The following is a 21,947-nucleotide window of genomic DNA, read 5'->3' on the forward strand; positions in this document are numbered from 1 at the left end:
AAACAGTAAACAAAAGGGCCTAGTATAGCACCATCACCCGCCACAGCATGACAACAGGTTTGCCACTCTCACTGCCTGCCAGGGCTAACAGAGCCTTGCACTTGGGGAAAAGGAGTAGGAAGCCTTTCTCTATCTTCAAAGCACTTGTGGAGGCTTTGCAATCGGTGTCAGTGGGCTTGTTATCCAGCTGTAAGACAAACAGCATCAGACAAACCAAGAATGAAGAAATGCAGGGCCCAACAGCAAGAGGCTCTGCTTCTTAGATTGAGCAGAAACTCCTTACAGCTATACTAAGGGTAAAAGCTTTGTGTCAAATTCTCTCCGCTTCCCCCTCTTTCTCATTGTCTCAGTCTGTAGACATCTGCTCGCTACAGACACAAATTCCCCTAAAGTTGAGACACACTAGCCACCAAGAGAACACAGGACTATTAATAGGCTTCCTGCTCGTAAAAGAGATGTGGCTCATGTGGATGTGGATCAGGTTTTTTGGGGGGAGTTTGATATGCATGTAATACAATATTAGTTCAATTGTGATGCACCGTCAGAGGCCCCCCTCTATGGAAATCTGCATGAAATCACTGTCTGGGCAAGGTCGTAAATCACCAATGACGTTGTTTATTATTGCAGTACAGTTTTATGGAGGGCGGGCACTTTGCTGGGACGTCCCGGAGAGGAATGCCCAACACGGGACCTGCAAGGTAATGGTGCCTTTATTTCCACAAGGAGGTTGGTGGGAGTTCAGTGAAGATCGGGCCTCTTGGGAATTACATGGTTACCGTTAAGCCTGATTAAAGCACTAGGAAACCTATATGTAAAAACCAGACCATACATGGCCCAGCAAAGGATGGCAAGATTCCGCAGAAATTAAAGATCTGATAGAGGACGGTAAATCATATGAATGACACGAGCCAAACAGACACAACTTAGCTCCTGTTTTTATTCCCTCCTGTTTTGTCCAAGCAGCCAGAATGGCTGGCCGACACCATCAACACCCACTTTTTCTTTCTCAAAATGTCTGGTCTGGTTGAGTCTGACTATTTTTGCCAGGTCTCCGAGCATCGGGAAAACTTATCAAAGTGAACAGACCTCTATTCTATGAGAAAGCAGCAGCACTCCTCTCCTAGAAAGAGAAAGCCAGTCTGGATCTCAGACACCACTTAGTCTTTCAGCTGTTCAGAAGTGGGAAAAGCACATTAGGGGTCATTGCGCTGGTGCATTCCGATGGCAGTGCCCCGACTTGCTTTGTCCAGCCAGGCAGACGCACATGCCTCTCCCTGGCCATCACTCCCTCTCCATCTGAAAACATAATTGATCTGGATATTAAACGGGCCGTGTGGCTCTCAATAAAATTCCATGCATGCTTAATTCTCCCAACGTGGTTTTGGAGGCCGGACACTTTCTTCCCTGTCCAGGCTAGTGTTACATGCCGGACTGTCTTAGCTGCGACCACCTCATAAACTGAGCCTCATAAATAGTTTTCATGTGTTATTTAAACTAACTCAGCTCTCTTTGGATTGGAGTGGTTTGATAAGCATAAATTATGTATGGAGGCTCCATTAGACTATTAGGATAGAACTACAATATTCCAAATATTAGGTTATGCATTGGCTTGGATTCCGGAGCCTCAAACATGCATGATGCATGTTATATATTGTTGAGGCTATCAAGTAAACGATCTCAGAGGAATTAAAAAAAAAAAAAAAAATCTAATTAAGAAAAAATTCACCCCCCCCCTCCCCTATCCAATGTACATTTTTCTGCTGGCCTGTCATGCTCGCTGTCCATCTAGACTGTTTTGGTGAGTTGCACAGTTTGGGAGATATAAGCTATAGAGATGTTTGAATGCAATGCGACCAGATGGCTCTTGTCTTGGGGGGGATTGAAGCACCAAAAAAATCCACAAACCTTGTTGTCACCACCCTAAAAGAAGCATCAGCTCAGATGATGGGGACACCCTTCATTGTTACATATTAAGAACTATTTTCCAGTGACCAGAAGTTCTGATGACAGGCTATACAAATTAAAGGTATCCCCCTTGGCTGAGCTGTAATGGGGAATGTAAACGACTTCTTCTTTCGGCCGCTTCCATTAGGGGTCACCACAGCAGATCATCTGCCTCCATCTCACCCTAGCCCTTACATCCTCCTCTGTCACACTAACCCTCTGCATGTTCTCCTTCAGTGGATGCTGGATGTAGTCAGAATAATAATAAAAAAAAGAAAAGAAAAAAGTTCCTACATTAAGCTGCTTGCAACATGGCGATGCCTGTCATTTAATTCCGATGAAGTAAGATGATTTACACAGCTTTCCCCCTGAACTGTTCACAACCAAAGAAAATATAAAGAATGCTTTAAATGTCACATTTTTATACCAGAGACTTTATTAGAGAGACGTGGCACTCAAAGAATCCTAAACTGAAATCTCTGGGAGCAAAGATGCTGGTAGAAGTTTAACTTGTGAGGAAAAGATGGCCAGAAAGATGCGAGACGTGGTTCAAGGAGGACTCTGGTTATACTATAAAAAGTCTCAACGAGATATCTAAATTCAGACGCAGCAGTGATGTTAAGAAAAAAGATTGATAAAAGAATGTGATTAGCATGTTGTTAAGGGGTACATGAAGTTGTTTGGTCTAGACTTGGAAGAGCTCCAGTTTCTGTTTGCTTCCTGGTAGGATTAGTGACAGAAGCCTGAGGCATCTGTGTCAATCTGGACAATGGTGGTAGTTTTGAGGGGGGGGCGGGGTGGGGTGGGGAGTATTAACGCACAATAGAAAGTACTGCAAAACTGTAGCCTCCAAACCCCCCCCAAAAAAACTCAATTTTAACTTGTAGTTTGAAATAAAGGGAAAAAAATGTGAGCATTGCGTAACAGTTCACAAATCAGTTTTATTAATTTAAACACAATCAAATAATAATGTCAAAAACATCTGTACACATATTTTGCAGACACGACAATCTTTTGCGTTTTCACAATGAGGCCCATGTAGTGTATTTCCAGTTTGCATTTATGATCGCAACATAAAAAAAAAAAAAAAAAAAAAGCGTGCTGTATGAATCTATAAAACCTTTCCTTTATTTACCTACCATTACCTTGATCTAGCAGCAATATGTAGATACCCCATGAGAATGCTTGGGGGGGGGGTTGAGAAGACGAGGTGGGGAGGGGGAGGGTGGGGTACGTCGGAAGAGAGAAGGATTTGAATTGAAATGTAAAAGGACAACAGCGACCATGTGCGAAGGAGGGAAAAATTAGAAACACAACAAGTCGGTTTCTGTTTAAGAAATTCACAGTTGATAGCACATGTCCTGTATGTTCACAAACCTCTCGAAGTTAGTGGCTTTTCTCTCACTGCTAATTATGGTTTCCCCGTCCACAGATGCAGAAGCGCTGTGAAAAAGGGCTTCGTGTATTTCAGCTACTTCAAAGGAGGGACGCAGAACGTACTCTCAAAGTCGAAATAAAAACACTACAGTATACAAAATTACGCTTGCTGTACAAGAGTTGTTATAGTGCTTGTATAAAAGATAATAAAACCTATTCAAGCCTGCTTTTTTTTTTTTTTTTTTAAATATCAGATTTATTCAAATTTGACAATTAAAATGGCTCTCAGAAATTCCCATCTGCCATATCCAAAACCCTTATCAGAATTGTGTTTGCCTTTGAATATATGGGGTCAGGGCTGCAAGCTGGTGAAATGCCATAAGGACACGGGTTGTGAGCTACCTTCCTGAATAACTAAAGAAGAGACAAAGTACTTTTTTCTCTTTGAAATATGTGTCCAAGAAGGACGTATTGTAAGAAGAGACCTGTTCTATATAAAGTGTGTGACTGAAGGTTCCCGTAAGGATGAGAAAACATCACAGAATGAAAAGAAAGGTCCTTGACACTTGACATCCATGCTTTTGGTCTTGACAAATCAATTTATCACAAAATCCCAATATCTACATATTTCTTTATCGAACATAGCTTGAACACATCAACACTTTCAGGCGTCGCACAAGCTTATGTGCGATGGGATGCCTTTTTTTTTCTCTTTTTTTAAACTTCAATGAAAAAAGCATTGCCACCTTTCAAGAGCATGTACCTAAATGAATATAGGAAGGAATAGTCCAGTGATTACAAACTTACACACACACGAAAAAAAAAAAAAGATTTCCTCTGTACATGATTGTCTCAGAATTGTAAATAAAGTTTATTGTAATTTTCTTAAATTATTAGAAAACCCCCTTTCTTGTTTCTTCCATAAATGTCTTCCTCTCGCTGTGGTGGAAATCAAAAGTACTTTGTAAAAGGCACGAGTCTTTTATCATGGAGGTACCTTCTCAGTGGCGGTGCCACTCACAAAGTGTCTGTTCATAAATAAGAAGCGCAGAACTCCCAGGCCGACGCTTAACAGAGGCGCAGTTGCTTTGTCTGTCTGCCCCGCAGTGAAGGGGAGGCTTAAAAAGCCGGTAGGAGGAATAGAAATAACGCGGAGGTGAAGAGCAGATGTGGGACGAGCCAGAGGGATGCAGAAATATCACCGCCAGTAGTTGTGGGCCTGCGGTTCACTGTAACTGAGTTCTGCGGCGAGGTGAGGCGAGGCAGGCGAGGCCATCAGTAGCTCTGCTCTCCTCACAGGTGTGAACCCTGACAGAGTCCCGGCACAAACAGGGGGGCCGTAAAACACTTTGACAGCTTCAGAAAGCGGCCAATTCACAGTAACCAGGGCAAACAGCTGCAGCGCCATAAATTCACCTCGCTCTCTCTCCCCTTCGCTTCACAGAAAAAAAGAAAGAAAGAAAAAGTTTTGGGTTAAGACGATGTGTGACCATATGTCAGCATGTTAACCGTGTGCTCAGTCTTCTTTTTTCCGTTCTCCTCTTCTTTTCTTTCTATGTAGTGACAGACAGACGCCAGGCAGCACAGCAGGGCTTTTTTTTTTTTCTGAGCTGTGGGGTCTGTGGCAAGCTTGGGATGGGGCTGGAGGGCGAAGGTGAAAGGTTGTGTGGTGTGCCGAAGTGGAGCAGGGGGGTACGTTGGTGGTGTAGTGCTACAAGTACTCCAGGTCTAGAGCATGGTGGAGGGCCATGAGGTCTGAATGGCTGGAGATCCTCCAGAAGGGCATGTTGTGCTGTGGGTGGAAGAAAAATCTTTTTAGTTTTATTAAACACAAAACTCAAAGTACTCAAACAAGCAGTCAGTAACTCATTAGTCTAATTTTTTATTCATCCTTTAAGTCATTTATTTTAATAAAAACTACTTATGTTCCATCAGGGTAATGCTCTTTTAATTAATCTGATAATGATTATGGTTGCCAGTGCATGCAGGCCTGAACTGATAAATGTCATGTTAGAGTTAAATTACTAAAAAAGACAGTAATGTGCAAAATATTTGCTAATCCTTTCAGTTATTAATTAAAAGAAATGTGTGGATTTGTTTCTTTTCACTCTTTAATGTGATTGTAAATCATAATAAATAATTTTGGGATAAGGTATGGACAAAATTAGCAATTTATTTATTTTTTTTTAGTCAGTTTTTTAACATGTTAAAACGCGTGAACACCTTATTAGAATTGGATTATATCAATACTTGCAGGCTGTCCGAACACTCACAAGAAGTTCTAAAGTGATTTTATTCTTTATACTGCAGTAATACATTTAGTGAATGAAGCAAGCCTGCTCCACTCACCAGGAAAAGCAATCATATCATTAACACACCCCACCTACTCCTCTTGCTCCCTTGCGCATATATCTGTGCAGCCAAGTCGTACATCTGTACCTGTAACTAATTTTTTTGCTGCATCAAAGTGGAGTTTTATACCACCAGACTAATGCACCGACTGCCTTTAACTCGAACAGAAATGAACTCCCCACAGTGTCTTTTGAATGAACCTCCTGCCTGCCAGTGTGTGTTTAGGACAGTGCAAATGAGCTGTTGTTCCCAGGCAAAGGATGGGGGGAGAAACCTGAGTCGCAGAGAATGAAAGGAGCTTGTCAGGTAGAGTCCTCAGCTCCTCAGTGTGTGGAGCCCATTACCCTCCCCTTATCAAAGGTATGGCCTCTCCCAGGCGTATGTTCCGCTTAGGAGAGCCTGCACTGACCCTTAAAAAGCTCTTTTGCTTTTTGTTTTGTAAATTGTCTTTGCTTTTAAGTTTAAAAGCTGGAGATGTTATCTCTGCTGTCTCTCCCAAACGAAGGCAATAACTGAAGACAGGGATTTTTTTTTTTAAGTGAAGGAATGAGGGCCGATAGAAGTTTCAGACTTTTGCTTTTGTAGTTCCACGCAGTGTCACGTCTGATATGCGCCTCCTGACGGCTGTAATTGTTGTGTTATTTCACCTCCTCTCTGATGTTGACACAGAAACCTTTTACTGCATGGCATGTCGTGGGACTCACACCACTCAGATGGGGGGAAAAAAAAACACCTTATTCTTCCATCAATGTCACTCTCCAGCAACTCAAGGCTGAGTAAAAATATTTGCATCTTTTTCCACAATCATCCCTCAAGACCACATTCCCAGGGCGTGTTCACTTTTCATAACACAGAGCTATTGCTTTACACTTTTATCCAGGGTAAAGGTTCTTACTTCTCTCTAATCACTGCCTAATCTGTCCTCGTGCTTCTACTGTCTGTTTACTGAGAAACAGGTGAAGAAGGAGCTGGCGGACTTTCAAAGGGAAGCTCCGTGTCTTCAGCCTGACACTGCAGCTCACGGTGGCTGTCAGGGAAGTATTCTCCTGAGCCTCTGATTAATTTGCTAATGAGTGTGTTTGCTGTGCGGGGCGCACATGCAGCATTTGTTTTACTTTCAAACGTGACAGGAATGCTGAGTACACAAGATCTGGTGCAAGAGCCAACAAGTAACATAAAAAAACAAACAAAAAACAGCAAGATGTGAAATTCATCTCAACAAATACCGTCATGCTTCCTGCAAGAGCGTGCGCAGAGGTCAGCAACGAATCCTCCTTGATCCATCTCGTGCTAACAGGCTTGTCATTGCAGTAAATATTCAAATTTCATCAACAATGATTTAAGTCTCCTTTATGTGTGCTCTATTTACGATGCGCCTTCAACATGCCTGAAAGGGCTTGTCTAGCATTACACATACAGCATTCACACTGCTCAGAGCACCAAGCAGGAATATATAATTATGCCATCTCTCCCCTCCCCTGCTCTGTAAACCTGAGATGGTGCAGGAAGAGCGCTGATTACACACTACAGGCTTTCTCTCTTGTGCTTGGATGCCGTATAAGAGGATAAACAAATGAAAGCAAAGCAAGACTCTTGAGAAGGAGAGCTGGAGCGCTGATTCCTTTCTTTGGAAAAGTATGGCAGGTATGCTCCGTGTTCACTCACAATGAACTCCTGACCTTAAGAAAAGTAATCAGGAGTTCTTTGCTCCTTGCTTTACGTGGCTCTCATGGATGCTTTCATCACATGAATATATACTACATACATACTAGTGTGCATGTAGTATACTTTATCTATTATTCTAAGACCGCTTACCTTTTTTGAGCCTTGCTCCTCTTCTACCCCATCTCCAACAACAATGTAAACAACTTTCCTCCCGAACCGTTGAATTACTCTCTCAAAGCAGCTCTCCTTCCCTGTGGAGAAGCCGAAGGCAATTTCTTAGTGAAGCATTGCATGGATGCAAGAAAGATATACAGGCACACGCATGTTAAAAGTTGATTTAGGAGCCGAGGGTGACAAGAGCCTCTTTAAAACACCACATTTACAAAGAAGGGAAGAGTGTAAACATTGGGTTCAGGAAGGAGATGTGATAAGATTAGCCCCCTGATAAAGACAATCTTAAAAGCATTAACTCTGCCCTTCTCCTCTTTAAATCTAGTGCAAACAGGCAAATCAGTCCTGCTACAGGTTCTGGTTTGGAAGACCACTGTGCTCCTGAGGAACCCTGGCTTTTTTTCTCTGCCCCAACTCTGCACTGATGGGCCTGATATTGACGCAAGAGTGAAACTTGATGTTTATTTTGCATTTAAAACAGTGAAAAGGGGGAAAAGTGAGGAGGTGAAAGCAGGAGGAGGAAGAAGAGGACGGGGCCCTGTTGCGCTGGAATGACATAAATGTGCAGAAGTGGTTTCATATGCAGAGATTGAGCAGGAGAGGCCTGAAGAGGCCCAGTGCAGGCCCAGCTCCAAGAAAATAATCCCAGGCTGATTAGGACTACTCTTTTACACATGAACATCAACCCTCTCCAGTGACTCAATCTCCCACCCTGTCCATGCCTCAGTCCTGCCACTTTAGTAGCATGTGTGTTTTAACTGTTTTTGCTCACTGAGCTAAAAAAAAAATTTTAATAAAATAAATACACATTTGTGTCTCACAGCTACAGACTGAACATAAAACAAATGAGCTATTTCAGAAATTACATATCAAATGTAGTATTTACCTATTTTGGTTGCACTATAAATATTCTCGATAGGAAACACAATTCCCAAGCCGTAGAGCAGGACCTTAGCCAGGGCAGGGATGAGCTGCGTGGTGGTCACCAAGATATTCACACAGTTTGACCTGCAGTACAAAGACAGGGGAGGAGAATAAAGAGGTGACATCATTCAAAATCACTCTGTGGGAGGATGTAAGAAAACACAGTGTGCAGAAAAAAAGAGACTGCAATGAATCAATGCTTTAAATAGTGTCCTGCAATGAAGGATTGCATTTCAGCTCCTTTTTCAAGTCGGATCTCTTAGCTCACATATTTTTCAAAATTAGTAGATAGAGGCTGTCTAAAAAGACAAATGCACAGCATTGCTGTTTTTCTAATAATGTAGGAGTATGGAGTTATTTACACCACATACAATTTTATATATGTGCGGTATGGGACTGTGTAAAATTTTCCTCACTGCAGTCCTACCTTGAGTGGATTAATGTTAGTGCTTTCAGTGCCAGTGTTAACCAGGAGTCCGTCAAGGCTTCAATTTCTGCTCGCAATTGCAACCAGGCTTCCCTTTTGGCCGGGCCCAGCAGACCTGAAACGCAGGGTAACATTGTTTAGGTTGGACTGGCCCTTCGAATACCAGCAAAGTTTTCAAAATTTACCCTGACCGAGTGGTGGGGCATGTGTGCTTTTAAAACACCCACATGAACATGAGCATACTCTCGCACAAAACACCCACATAGTGAGGGAATGTGCATCTGCAAACTCATTTCTACTCATCAAATCTGCACAGGGCAGCGGGGATTACCTCCAACGTTATTTTTGTAGGTGGTGTAAATTTCTTTTACTCGTCTGTAGCGGAAGGCCAGTTTTCTCATCCAGTCCACGCCTCCCCGCACGCCTGTGGCCAGACATAGGTTGGCACTGGTGGCTGCTGCATGAAAACCATCAGCGCTGAAGTTATACGTACTAAAGTAAAAGGCAGAGAAAGAATCTGTTAGCACAGACCGATTCACCGTTCGCTGTAACCAAGCATATGATGCATTTCTTGTTGACTGATTTAACCAAGAGTCAACACGAATCGCTGCTATACCTTAGATCCTGGCCGTTGTCGTCAGAGGACACGTCGTCGATGTGCACCTGATCACATTCCTGAAATACACAAAATAATCACTTTAACTGGGACTCTTACTTTTTTCAGAATTTAGGGAAGCTTCCTTCTTTAAAGAGAGACACTCCTCATATGCTCCAGCTAATTTTTCTTTTATTCTCTTTCCTTTTGCATCAGCTCTTCCCCCTTTTGATTTACTATGTAGCAGCTCAAAGGTCTAAATAAAAATGAACCTTTTCATCAGTCTGAAAAAGGTCTGTGGACACTCCTGCACATAACCAAGAAGCCTCAATCAAGAAACTGTAAACATGCTCCAGGTTTCCTTTTGAACACCTATGTCTAAGATTACAGATGAATATATATATATATATATATATATATATATATATATATATATATATATATATATATATATATATATATATATATATATATACATATATATATATATATATATACATATATATATATACACTCTACATAGCAGAAGGACTAGTGGTAGGTAGTATAAAGAGTCCTGGCACTAATGGTTTGTGCATGTGTTTGTGTCCATCTCCAAACATATGTGCACACTCTTCTTCCCCTTTGCAGGGGGGGTGCTTGGCTCCTCTTGGAAAGGTAGAGGGATTCTGCAGCTCTGCACTGATTCTACCGGTACACAGTAACACAATCCAGACTTTCTGGTAAATGTAACCTACTAGAAAAATTGAACCTGATGCTAACCGCCAATGAAATTATGACCTCTGATTGCTGCTGCGCCACACACCAACACAGCCCTGGGGCTAGTGAGCCAGCCAACCAGTAAAAGAGTGCAGGAGAAAGCAGACAAAAAAAAAAAAAAATCTGTTATTAGTTTTCCATTTATAGGAGCCTTCTAGTGCCTCCCCCTTCCTGCCCTCTCTCCATCACATCAGTGGTGAAAGGTGAGGGAGTCCTGCCTTGGCATTTAGATCAACACATGACATGTGGGGCAGAAGAAGACAAGGTAGCTAAGCTGCTTTTTTTGATGTTGTTTTGCTAAAATGTTGCGTGGCTAGCAATTTAGATAAAGGAGGTTGAGCAATAGCCCAGATAAGAAGAGAAGGGCTTGAAATTCATGATATGCTAACTTCTAAATTTGTTTCAGTCAGCTTTAATCCAGTGCGAATAACAGAGAGAGCACTTGATCGCTATGATGTAGGTTCTCTTCTAATTTTTCAGGAAAGCTAAAGATTTTAAAGTGGTTACGTAACTGCCAAAAAGGTTAGTCTCACCTGTTTAAAGTTAGGTTAGAAATAATAATTTCTCATAGAAATTGAAACATGAGGAACTGAATTCCTCTGGTTTCATGTACGAAAAATCCCTCTCGATTTTTTGAGCTTTTTAATTAAGTTTCATCCGGCTGTTAAGACACCAAAACACAGAAAGGACTTCCTTGTTTTAAGTCGGTCTAACTGAGGCCAAATGCTGACGTTATTACATTCCTCCTTAATGCTAGAGCAGGGTAAGGGTAAGGGCTTTGGACCGTAAACCTTTTTTATTTTACTGGTTCCCATCTGAACAAATTTTTCATCTCCCTGGATTTGTGGAGAGAGGGAGGGAAGAGCGACGTGAAGAAAAACTCAAACCAGCTGTTCTTTAACAGAATTAAAATCTTGACCCCCAACCCCAGCTCTAATGCAGCCATTCTCTCGCCAAGCCTCTCCCAGCAAGCCCCGAGATCCAAAGAGGAAAAGACTTTGACCCTGTGACCCCCCCCCCCCCCTCCTCTCTGGGGCTCTGGCACCCCGATAAGGGGGTGGAAGGGTAGAGAGGTTGAGATGGAGTAGAGAAACGGGCAAAGGCTGGGGGATAGAGTCCAAAGTGACCTCACATGGAGTGAGTTTGAAGCAATGCGTTTCAGAAGATGAACTGCCAACTGACATGGGGTGCAAGTGTGGACTTGTTGCTCTGTCAGCCTAATCTGTTTCCAGACACTCGCCAGCAGATCTTTAAGAGTTGAAGACTCGACAATTTGTCCCAGCTTGAGGGTCTGTTGCCAACAAACTTGTAGATAATTAATGTTCACAAATAATCCCTCAATTTTCCTGAGAATCTCTCTTAAACCAGGCATATTGTTGCACGTCATTCCTTAAGTAGTAGAGGCACGTGTGTTTGTTTCGGAAAACAAAAACAGCATCCTGGGTTAAGCACCTCATTAAGCCTCCTTTTAAAGACCTCCCAATTTGGCGTAAGTGACTGGAGTGCTTCTGTTATCTATTAATGACCTGCTCACAAAGCAGACACAATAGGCTGCCACCAATTTCACTGCTTTGGTACAGTTCCATTCACTTGGTGTATCATCCCAAATTGTGTGCCACTTCATTGAGCCTCGTTTAAATAGCTCCTCATATTCTTCACACATAATGTGAAGAATATGACAGCCAGTGTAGATCAAAGCATATCTGAGAACAATGTAAGCATGTAAATAATGGACCTTTTATAGGTCCTACAATCAATACTTCACTATGGCATGAAACACATTAATGCATCTCGGTAATTAGGCCTAACTGGAGCCATTATACCTGCTGCCTGATTATGAAGGATTTTTCATGGACTGATCCAAACATTTAAACCTAATAAACACATCAAACCCCAACAAATGTAAAGTGTTAGATATTCAAAAGGGCCAAGAAAAATACAGGGTTTGGGAGTTTAAAGGCCTGTATCCCGTCAACTTTATTGTTTCTGAAATGTTTACATAGTTTTTTGATTATGCTACAGTGCTTTATTAATAGATGAAAGGGCTTCGGGAACTCCAGATAGAATTTTTTTGGTGTGTGTGTGTGTGTGTGTGTGTGTGTGTGTGTGTGCACTGTGGGTTGCAGGAAGAATGAGAAGACTCAACTCAACAATTACGTTTCCCAGCTGGGGTTGGCATAAACCTCTGCACTGGCTCCCTGGGAATGCTAATAGAAGAGGTTGCTGCGGGTAATGTCGTACAGTAACTCTTACACATACTCATTAGGAGCCACTTCTGAAGGCCTCATAAACACCACAGGGCCATGAACGGCGCAGGTCGAAGAGGACAGAATAAAGGAAACACTAGCAGGCTGTGGATTTTACTATCTATCTATATATAGTGTGTGTGGAAATAGAGTCGAGTGAAAGCAAATAAAAATGTACATAATCACAACACTATAATAATTTCTGACTTACTCATTGCCACATTATGATGAAGTACTTTATTTACAGTCTTGCAGGACTTCACAAAAATAATAAATTATAAGCACTTGAAGTTCCTGTCACTGACCCACTTGAAGGCTTAGAAGAAAAAATATTTTGTTTGTATAACTCCAACAACAGACTGACAGGCTTTGATGATGGTGGCACATTGAGGGGCAGTCAGAATTTCTTAGAACCTTTTGAACACCTCTTTTCCATTGAATCCCCCGTTCTTCCCTCACCAAGCAAACAGTGGTCTTTCTAAAACCTACAATCACTGCTAACTTACACCAGATGTTCCTACTGTACTAAGAAGTGAAGACCCTCCACCAGAAGCAATTGCAATTACTCCTTATGCAAACACAAAGTCTTTCTGTGAAATTCATCAGTGACATTCTTTTCTTTTATCAGAGTTCATTTGGCTACCAAGAAGTCTTTATCTGTACAGGAAAGAAGAAAACACAAACTAAAAAAAAAAAAGGAGAAGAATTGAAGACAGGATGCGTCCATCTCGGCATCATTCACTCTCTCTTCCTTTTTCTGTCTGTCTTTCCACTAGTCTGCTGAAAACCTTTCACTGGGGAGGAAGTTATCAGAGCTCTCTTTGTTCCCTTGGCATCTGTCATTAAGCAATCAGCGATGACGGCATGAGTCTTCCTGTAGCCCTGGATAGAGCTCAGAGTGGTGACTGTAGCAGTCAGAGGCAGGGAGAAGAAAGACGGGGTAACTCTGCAATGCTTGCTACCCACACACATAAAGGACCATGTTAACTCCCTCTTTGACCAGCTTTTTTTTTTTTCCCCATGAAGGTCTAGGTCACTGCCATACAATAGTGTCCACTTTTTAGATACAAGCTGCCCCCCCCCCCCCCCACCCCCCCACCCCCTCTCTCCCCCCTATCTCATCTTCTCTCTCAGGTGAGCTGTGTGTTCTGCTGGGGTGGGGTGGGTGGCCAATACCCACCCCGCACCACAGTGTGAGCGATAACAGCCATCATCGCGAAATTCCTTGTGACCCTACAGGCTAATGCCATGTGAAAAAAGCTCATCCATGGTTCGCAGGTTCTCAATGCTGCCACTCTGCCGGTAGAGGCTGTCACCCCCCCCCCCCCCCCCCCCCCCCCCCACACACACACACACACACCACCAGCCCCCAGTGGTCTGTGACCCCCAGCAACTTCCTTCTCTGTTCCCACCAAAGGCAACCCTGTCTTGGGGGGAAGGAGGGTGCAGATGGGAGGGGGGCCTGTGATTATCTGGGGGTCAAACACAGGATGTGGGTAACAAAGGGAGAGTTCTTCAAACCCACTTCATTCCAATCCACAATCTGTGCTTGAACAGTCATGGAATTCAAACAGCAGTGCCAAACAAAGCACAGGTAAAGAGAAGTCTATGCTGGTTCAAAAAAAAAAAATCCAACAACCAGGAAAGGGGGATTCAGAGGGAAACAAACTGCATTTTACAAAATGCTCTTTAAAGCTTTGTGTCTTAAAGTTGGAAAAGAAGAAGAAGAAAAAAAAAAAAAACACCACACAGGTAGGTAGCGAAAAGTATAAATTAGTTCTGTGTGATAGATGAGCTGCTCCTCATTATTTCCTATTTTTGGCACTTCAAATCTAAACCACACCTCAAGGAAAGCAACGCTAAATGCAATATCAAATCTCAGTCATTTCAGCATTTTCCCTCAGCAATGAACAAATCCACAGTGAAAGGGTTTATTCCTGCCAAGCCGTCTGTTTGGACAAATCTGTGCAAGTTTCTATCCTCTTCCTACACAAACAACGTTGTGCAGGTGTTGCAACTTTTTTTTTTTTTTAATGCAAGACAAAAATCTGCTCTAAAATGTCATCAATTGTCACCAGACAGTAATGTTATATTTTCCATGAACCCGCAACCCTTGTTAGGGTATGAATCAGCTGTGTGAGGATAGCTGGCAGAGGATGGGGGTGATGTGGACCTCTGTGGAGTTTAGATTGACAGGGTGGCTTTGAAACCGCCACTTTCTGTTTCTAGTCTTCCCAAAACACACCAACGACCCCGCCTTGAAACCTGATGGAGTTATGTCAGAGCGCAGCGTCGGTGGCCAAGCAAATGATTAAAATAACCACATCAGTGTGTGCAGACCCAAAGAAGCCCATCTGACAAAATATACCATGTATGAAAATGGTGTACTTTGGTTTGAGCAGCATGCTGAATGTTGAATTTAAAAATAAAAAAAAAAGGTAAAAAAAAAGTTGCAATTTCTGGTTTCAAAGCTTTTTACTGGTGTAGATCTTTAAGGTTTTATGTGCTATTATGACTGTGTTTACTTGAAATAACCTCATGGAATTTAAAGACATGTTTTGCTGACAAAAAACATATTTCAGAACAAACTGAAAATAAATGATAACAGTGGTGGGGTTTGTTTTTTGTAATATCCCATGAGTATATAAATAATCACTAACATTGTTACAGTGCTAATTGGTAACTGATCAAGTGCATGACTTAATTTCGTGATTCAATGAAAATCCCAGTTAGCATCATGTTCCTGCTTTCCCGGGAATAAAATCAAGAAATAAACCATCACAGAAAACACAGTAAAGCTACCAGTCATACAGAATGGCAAATACAGGACCTGAATTTCTACAGTGGGACATAAAACCAACAGAGTGGCTCCACGCTAAGAGGCTCTGGAGGACCATTTCAGCCAGTAGGAAAAGGTAACTGTGTGTTTCACAGCATCTCCCATTAACAGGCAGCCCCTGGGCGAAAGTGACAGAGGAGTTTTCAACCCTGTGACTGCAGGCTGGGAGCTATAAATGTAGTCAGCTTTCAGTGTGTGTTACAGGATTGTTACACAGCTATGTGCACGTGAATGTGAGAGTTTGAGCATACACTTATGAGTGTACAATATATATGCGTTTCCATATGTGTGTGTGTGTAGCTTCATGTGTTTAGAGTGAATACGTACAAGTGTGTGAGTCAGCACTGCACACAGCACAGAGGCATTAGTGGACTAATTTAAAATGTTCCCACCTTTAGAGACCTCTCCCCCTCTCTTGCCCTGTGAGTGGTTTGCCCCCATGGCCTTTATTCTCCAGACAGGGAGGGTTGTTTTCTCACCCAAGGAGGCGGGAGACGGCAGCCCCCGTACCCCACTGAGAGGGGAACACAGGGGGCTCGGCCAGCGCGAAAGAGGCCCCTGGTTCCCACATACTGCTCAGCGTTAGAGTTCGGGCTGGAGCAGCACACCTACAGTAAACTCACACCCCGAGCCACAGCAGAGCTGTCAGTCTTCTCAATGAACTCAGCCTCAGTGGGCTTCATTATACACATCACTTCAGACCATCAATTAACTCCACATGTAATCCCCTGCCACAAATGCACTGAGAAATTGTGCTGTTCATACCGTCTTACACACTTCCTTTATAGAGCTGAACAGTGAATGGTTTGTGCGAGAAAATCGTTTGAGAAATTTGCATGTGTGAGTTGGGAAGGGAGGCCTTTCAGTGAAGCTTCAGTGTCTCTGGGACTCAACTTAAAAACAGTGAAGAGAACAAAAAAAAAAAAAAAGGAGAGCGCTGATCCAGAAAAATGGTTGGAGGAAAATGGAGAGAGAGACATAAGGGGGAAACTGATCCCTGTTGACCCCTTCGGCATGCCCTCTTTCTTTTTATGACTTTCCCCTGAATCGTCACTCACCAGCTCTATCAACACAGTCCAGCCTCTATTCACTCATCTCACACACTCACACACACACACACACACACACACACACACACACACACACACACACACACACACACACACACACACACACACACACAACCCACACACACACACACACACACACACACGCAAAACACACACCGCTGTGGCCTGTGGCCTTTGCAGACTCAGTATAATATTATGGTGGTTTTTCAATGCCCTATAAAGCAGTGTAATGTGCTAAAAACTTTGGATCTAATTATTTTTCTTTTTTTAATCTTATTTAAATTAAAGCAATTAGGAACTGTACACATTGTGACATTTTATTGAGCTCCTATTTAATGTCCTTGTGCAGTGGCTGGCAGGACAACAGTGTTAAGACTTAGATGGACCACTCACACTGTCAGGCCACTAACGCTGCACCTGTGTTTCTGCACAGCCTCTGGGGTCTCCCTTTATGGCTTAGACCAAATTAGATGGACCATATGCATTTCTGCACATGCTTAAATACATAACTGCTGCTGGCTGTGGTATTTATAGCTGGACTCTACTTAGCTCTATCTGAGATGCAGGACTGTAAATCAGCAGAGAGGAAATACAACTGGTTAGGCATTGCTGAGACCTGGCACTTAACACTCACGCTGGCCCTGCTCAGTTTAAGAGGAGAGATCAATATGCCTTCAAGAGAATGTCACTCCTCCCCTGGTGTGATTGTTAGTGACAATCATTGCAGAGAGTTCTTTACAATGGACACTGTAAAAAGCATTCCTCCAGCAGAGCACAGATAGCTATTTTAATCATAATACTACACTAATTTAAGCTGGAAAAAAAAAGAAAGAAGAAACTTTAAAGTGCTATAACAAAATCAAATAATTCTGTTGCTGACATAGAGCAGAAGAAATGTGTGCGCTGGAGTTTTACAAAAATTTCATAAGTATACTGAGCTGCCAATTCATCTGTGAACACTTTCAGAGCACACGAAAAGATCAAAACACGGGACAGATGTTGAGCAAAACCACATTTAAGCATTGTCACAAACTGCCATTTTTTCAAATGATTGGGGCACATCTATTAAATAAAGTGCAGCTAGAATAGATTCTACATGGCCAGGGCATAAGGAAATATTTAACCAGCCAATTGTAGCCAATTAACTTTGATCACGATGACTGCACTTGGAATCTCAGTCACTTGTCTTTCTGAGGGAGTACGAGTATTTTCTTTTTGTGTCTCTCTGTCTTCCATTTTTTTTGCTCCTTCTTGGGTTTGCTTCATGTAGCACAGCCGAACATGGTGGTGAGTAATGAGACTTGGCAGGCTGGCCACAGATCTCTTCACACTTAAGTATCAAACAAAACATTTCCTCCCCTGTGAGGTCAGCATAAAGCAGGACTCTGAGGAAAAGTGCAGGACCAGTGGGAACAGATATGCCGGGGGAGAAAAATGTTGAGACATGGACAAAAACTGAGGATATAAAATTGGAATAAAATTGTGGACGCTTAATACGTGCTAGTAAGTGGGGTTTGATATTTGGATCTGAACAGAGGGTATGCTTCATACCAATGCATGAAGTGTGTGTCACATTTGTCGAAACAAATGTGACACACATTTTTCTCCACGCCTGATCCTTCTATTCCTGTGCCCCAGGGGAAGATTTTACACTAACTGTACATGAATCAAGGGGGCACGGGAGGGGAGGCGGCGGGGATTTCATGCTGTGACGGAGGGGTCTGTGGTGTAGGTGGACAGCGACACCAAGCACACAGCATGACACACAGACAGAGCAGCCACAGAAACACTAGAGCCTGACAAATTGCACTAGCTGCCATGGGAGTGGGAAGACAGTGGAGGTGGGGTGGGGGCAGGGCTGGTGACCCAGTAGACTGACAGCGCATGTAAAATTCATGCTCTCTCTTATAGGATAGATTACTAAGAGATTACTAAAAAGAGGCGCTACACCATGAAACATTTACTACTTTTACTAAAAATCACAATTCTTACACTCCTGGTAGAATATATACACTCCTCTGGCCACTAAAATCATCACAAGGTAAAACATTCAAGGATAAAACACACACAATTAGACTCACCTCTAAGTCGTTAAAGAACAAGTGCGTGTCGGCCAAGTTGAAGATCATTTCTTCCATCCTAAGGCCTAATGACACAGATGTTGGCGGGTCCTAAAAAAACAGACAAAAAGAATTAAATCAAACCACATTATTTTGAAACCGAAGTGTGTGTATATATACTGTTTGTCTGAAGAAGCAGATGAAGCAGTGCAGGACAGTAAATAATGATGTTCCCTGCAAGTTCCTCAATTAACACAAAATCCCTTTAAATTCTACAGCACGGTATTCCCATAAAAGAAGACATTAGGGGGACTTGAAAGTTTCAGCCTCCGTTTACGACCCTCTGAAAGGGACCAGAATAGTCATCAGAAATGCCACAGACAGACAGAATGAAGAGAGTAAAAGCATGCCTCTTCTTGGGAGGGGCGGTTAAATGGAAGAGCTGGGGGTCACAGGCTCATCATAAATAGCCCATTCCCCACATAGTTGTCCTGATGCATCATCTGATTGCTCTCTACACGATAAAATACAATTCCTTGTAAAGTTTCTTTAGGAAACTGACAGTCACTCTGTGTGTTCATAAATAAAACTGCAAAATAATACAATATTAAATGAATCCCCATTTTAGGCACAACTACAAATTCTTCCTTAAATCGTGATCTCTGTCAGCAATGTGACACATGCTGCAACGGTGATATGGCTGCACGGTCTGTAAGATAATACCAAGAGAGGAGTGAACAACACTGTAAATAGTTAATGAGCCTGTGACAATGTGTTCAGTTTTCCTTTTAAAAAGATAATGAATAGGCAAAATGTCATCAGTGCATTCTCACATAAACATTCATGAAGTCATAAACCTTATATAATGACACGTCCTATAATTATAAAATTGTCCATTAGCAATTTACTGTAGTCTTATTTTTGGCTCTCTTTTTCTTTTCTTTTTACACACATTCAATGCCTTTTATATTTTAAATCTCAAATCAGCAAAATGTCCTGAGCAAGCAAAGGACGAAGGCCAGACAAAAGCTGCCTGTGGAGGAGGAGGTTTTCCTGCAGCTGGGTGAGACCTGCATTAAAGACAAGCCAGGCAGGACCAGAAGCAGGGATTACAGAGTTAAACCACCTAAAGACACACCTGAGCTTTCCACTGATTAGCTGTCACACCCCACAATGCTTATGTTTTTTCTAAAATGACAGAGTACAAACCACACAAGTAGAGCTCAATCCCCCACTTCTAGAGGCTTTCTCCTTCCTTTTAACCTCCCAGTTTGAATCAATCTTTCAGTAAGAATTCATCAAAAATAATTAGCCTTCCACATCAGCAGGCTACCAGCTCCCTCTTCCCAACCTCTGGCGCTGTTGGGTGATTCACTGTTATGGACTGGTTTGGTGGGAAAAGGAAGCCTTTTCTGCACAAGTGAATCCTTTCCAATTAAATCTAAACAATCAGTCAGTGAGGGAGTTAAGAATACAAGCAGGCCAGAAGGCCAAAGTGCTGCTGCTGTCACTGCTCCAGCACCACCTGTCCTGAGATGTCAGTGCCTCTAGGGGGACGCCAAGCCCCCCCCCCCTCCACCCTCAAGCCCCTTACCAATAACAACCCCCATCCCCATCCACTTTAAGCTCTAGCTCTGGCCAGCCCAGTACCAGCACAGCTGGCCTTAGCCATCAGCTTTATGGGGGTGAGCTGCCTTGATGCCAATTAAAAGAGCTGATAAGAACAGCAGTGTGTTTATGTGTATGAGGGAGAGAGAAAAAAGTCAGAGAGAGTGAGAGCGAGCGGTTGGGAGGTCACAGTGAGTGAGAGAAAGTGTGGATGTGCAGTCACTCAGATACACATCTATTTATAGTAAGCTCAGAGCAGCTAGGAGGGAAAATTGTTTTGTATCTTTTTTGTTTATGCCTGGCATCAATGACAGGCAGGAAGGAGGAGAAAAGGGGTGGATGGTTGTGGTGGTGGATGGCTAGTTGTGTTGGTTGTTAGTCTTAACTTTCTTTTCTAAGGGAGATTATAGGTCTGCATTTCAGATAGGAGCATGACGGAAGGACAAAAAAAAAAAAAAAGGGTTACAAACAGACTAAAATGAACGGAGAAGACTCTAGTAGCTGTTGCTTCCTATACGAGCTCTGATGGAATGGATCATTACGGAGTTGCAGAGGAGCACACCGGAGACCCTATGTGTGATTATGTGTGTGCATGGTGTAAGAGACCCTCATGACGGAGCCACAGCTCCCTAAGCCTGGGCTCTCTCTTTACGCAGCAGGCAGGGCTGAGAATAAAGTAAATAAACAGTAGAGGGTCGTGGGGCAGCCCTCTTTCACCCTCAAAACAAAACACTACCCCCATCAAACACCCCCCCATACCAGAACAAAGGCGCAGAGCATGGGCCGCAGACGCTAAGCTCTATGACTTATGAGGAGTAATATGTCATTTTCAACTTGCCAAAACATGCAGTGATTAAAAACAAAACAGAACACTGCTCTTAGACAAAATTAAAATAAAATGCTGATTAGTTTATGAATTTGATATTACAGTCATTTTTATTCATGTGACTACTATCTAGAAGGGGAATAAAAGTAGGCAGGATGATTTACTTTAAAGGCTTTATGGAACCTATGACCTCAATATAACCATGAGAAAAGGATCCTGGTTTATTTCCCAAATTATTTGTTTTGAAGGTTTAAATTTAGAGAAGCAATTTACATGAAACAACAAATAGAAAAGCCTGGAAAAGTAAACTTTTTGTTTCATGAGCGCACAAAGTTACATGGGATAGAAATGACCTTTTACTATAATAATAAAAATATAATAATAAAAATATATGTTTGCTAATACATACATATTTGTTGAGGCTTAATTAAGCCAGGTTTTGTAGCATTTCTAAATTCTAGCTGGGGATCTGGCTGGGCTGTATTTAGTGAATTCACTCTCCTGCCAGGGTCTCCAGGGAGATCCCTGCCTGAAAAGGATGGATTGAGAAGCACTTAATTAAACTAACAATGTGGCATTTCTAAAGGAGAAAGGAACACTCAAGATGTGTCAATAGACATCCAGAGTGCAACTGTTGGGAGCCCCTACAGCCGGGCCTGGACCAGCCATGCATACTGTAGCTCCAACAGCTGCAAAGAGCAGTCATGTTTTTTTGCCTAATCTCGTTGGACCCATTAGGAAAAAAGAAGCAATTATCTATACATCGAGTTTGCTCGATCGGCTCACTGAGGATTTAAAGAAAAGGGTAATCCATCATCTCCTCAATGGTCAGTACCCAACTTCCCCCACCACCACCACCACCACCACCACCACCACCTTTTAATATTTCTGCATTTTGCTGATAAAGTGAATGGCTACTGTCACAGTCTGATGTCACTCACCCGTCCGTATCTGTTGGCATAAGAACCCGTAAGCAAGGAATGGAAAATGATGATTGTTTCATCTAGGTCCCAGATGAAAACTCGCTGGAGAGATGGGGGGCAGAGGTGGGGCAGAAAGAAACAAAGAAAAACAGAGAAAAAAG

At 42.5% G+C, this 21,947-nt stretch overlaps 1 protein-coding gene across 5 annotated transcripts in view; it reads right to left on the reverse strand.

Annotated features, from left to right (window-relative positions):
- Positions 1–4,031: 4,031 nt before the first annotated feature.
- The window catches only part of eya1 (EYA transcriptional coactivator and phosphatase 1), a 39,105-nt gene continuing 21,189 nt past the window's right edge, over positions 4,032–21,947 (reverse strand). For all 5 annotated transcript variants that reach the window (XM_030756294.1, XM_030756293.1, XM_030756291.1 and 2 more), the window contains 8 exons: positions 21,805–21,888; positions 18,451–18,540; positions 9,477–9,535; positions 9,192–9,352; positions 8,861–8,975; positions 8,396–8,517; positions 7,489–7,589; positions 4,032–5,113 (listed from right to left, as the gene is read on the reverse strand). In XM_030756294.1, coding sequence (XP_030612154.1) covers positions 5,033–5,113; positions 7,489–7,589; positions 8,396–8,517; positions 8,861–8,975; positions 9,192–9,352; positions 9,477–9,535; positions 18,451–18,540; positions 21,805–21,888 — 813 coding nt within the window. In that variant the 3' untranslated portion in view covers positions 4,032–5,032. The remainder of the gene's footprint in view (positions 5,114–7,488; positions 7,590–8,395; positions 8,518–8,860; positions 8,976–9,191; positions 9,353–9,476; positions 9,536–18,450; positions 18,541–21,804; positions 21,889–21,947) is intronic.

Source organism: Archocentrus centrarchus, chromosome 20 (assembly GCF_007364275.1).
Source record: "Archocentrus centrarchus isolate MPI-CPG fArcCen1 chromosome 20, fArcCen1, whole genome shotgun sequence".
Lineage (NCBI taxonomy): Eukaryota > Metazoa > Chordata > Actinopteri > Cichliformes > Cichlidae > Archocentrus > Archocentrus centrarchus.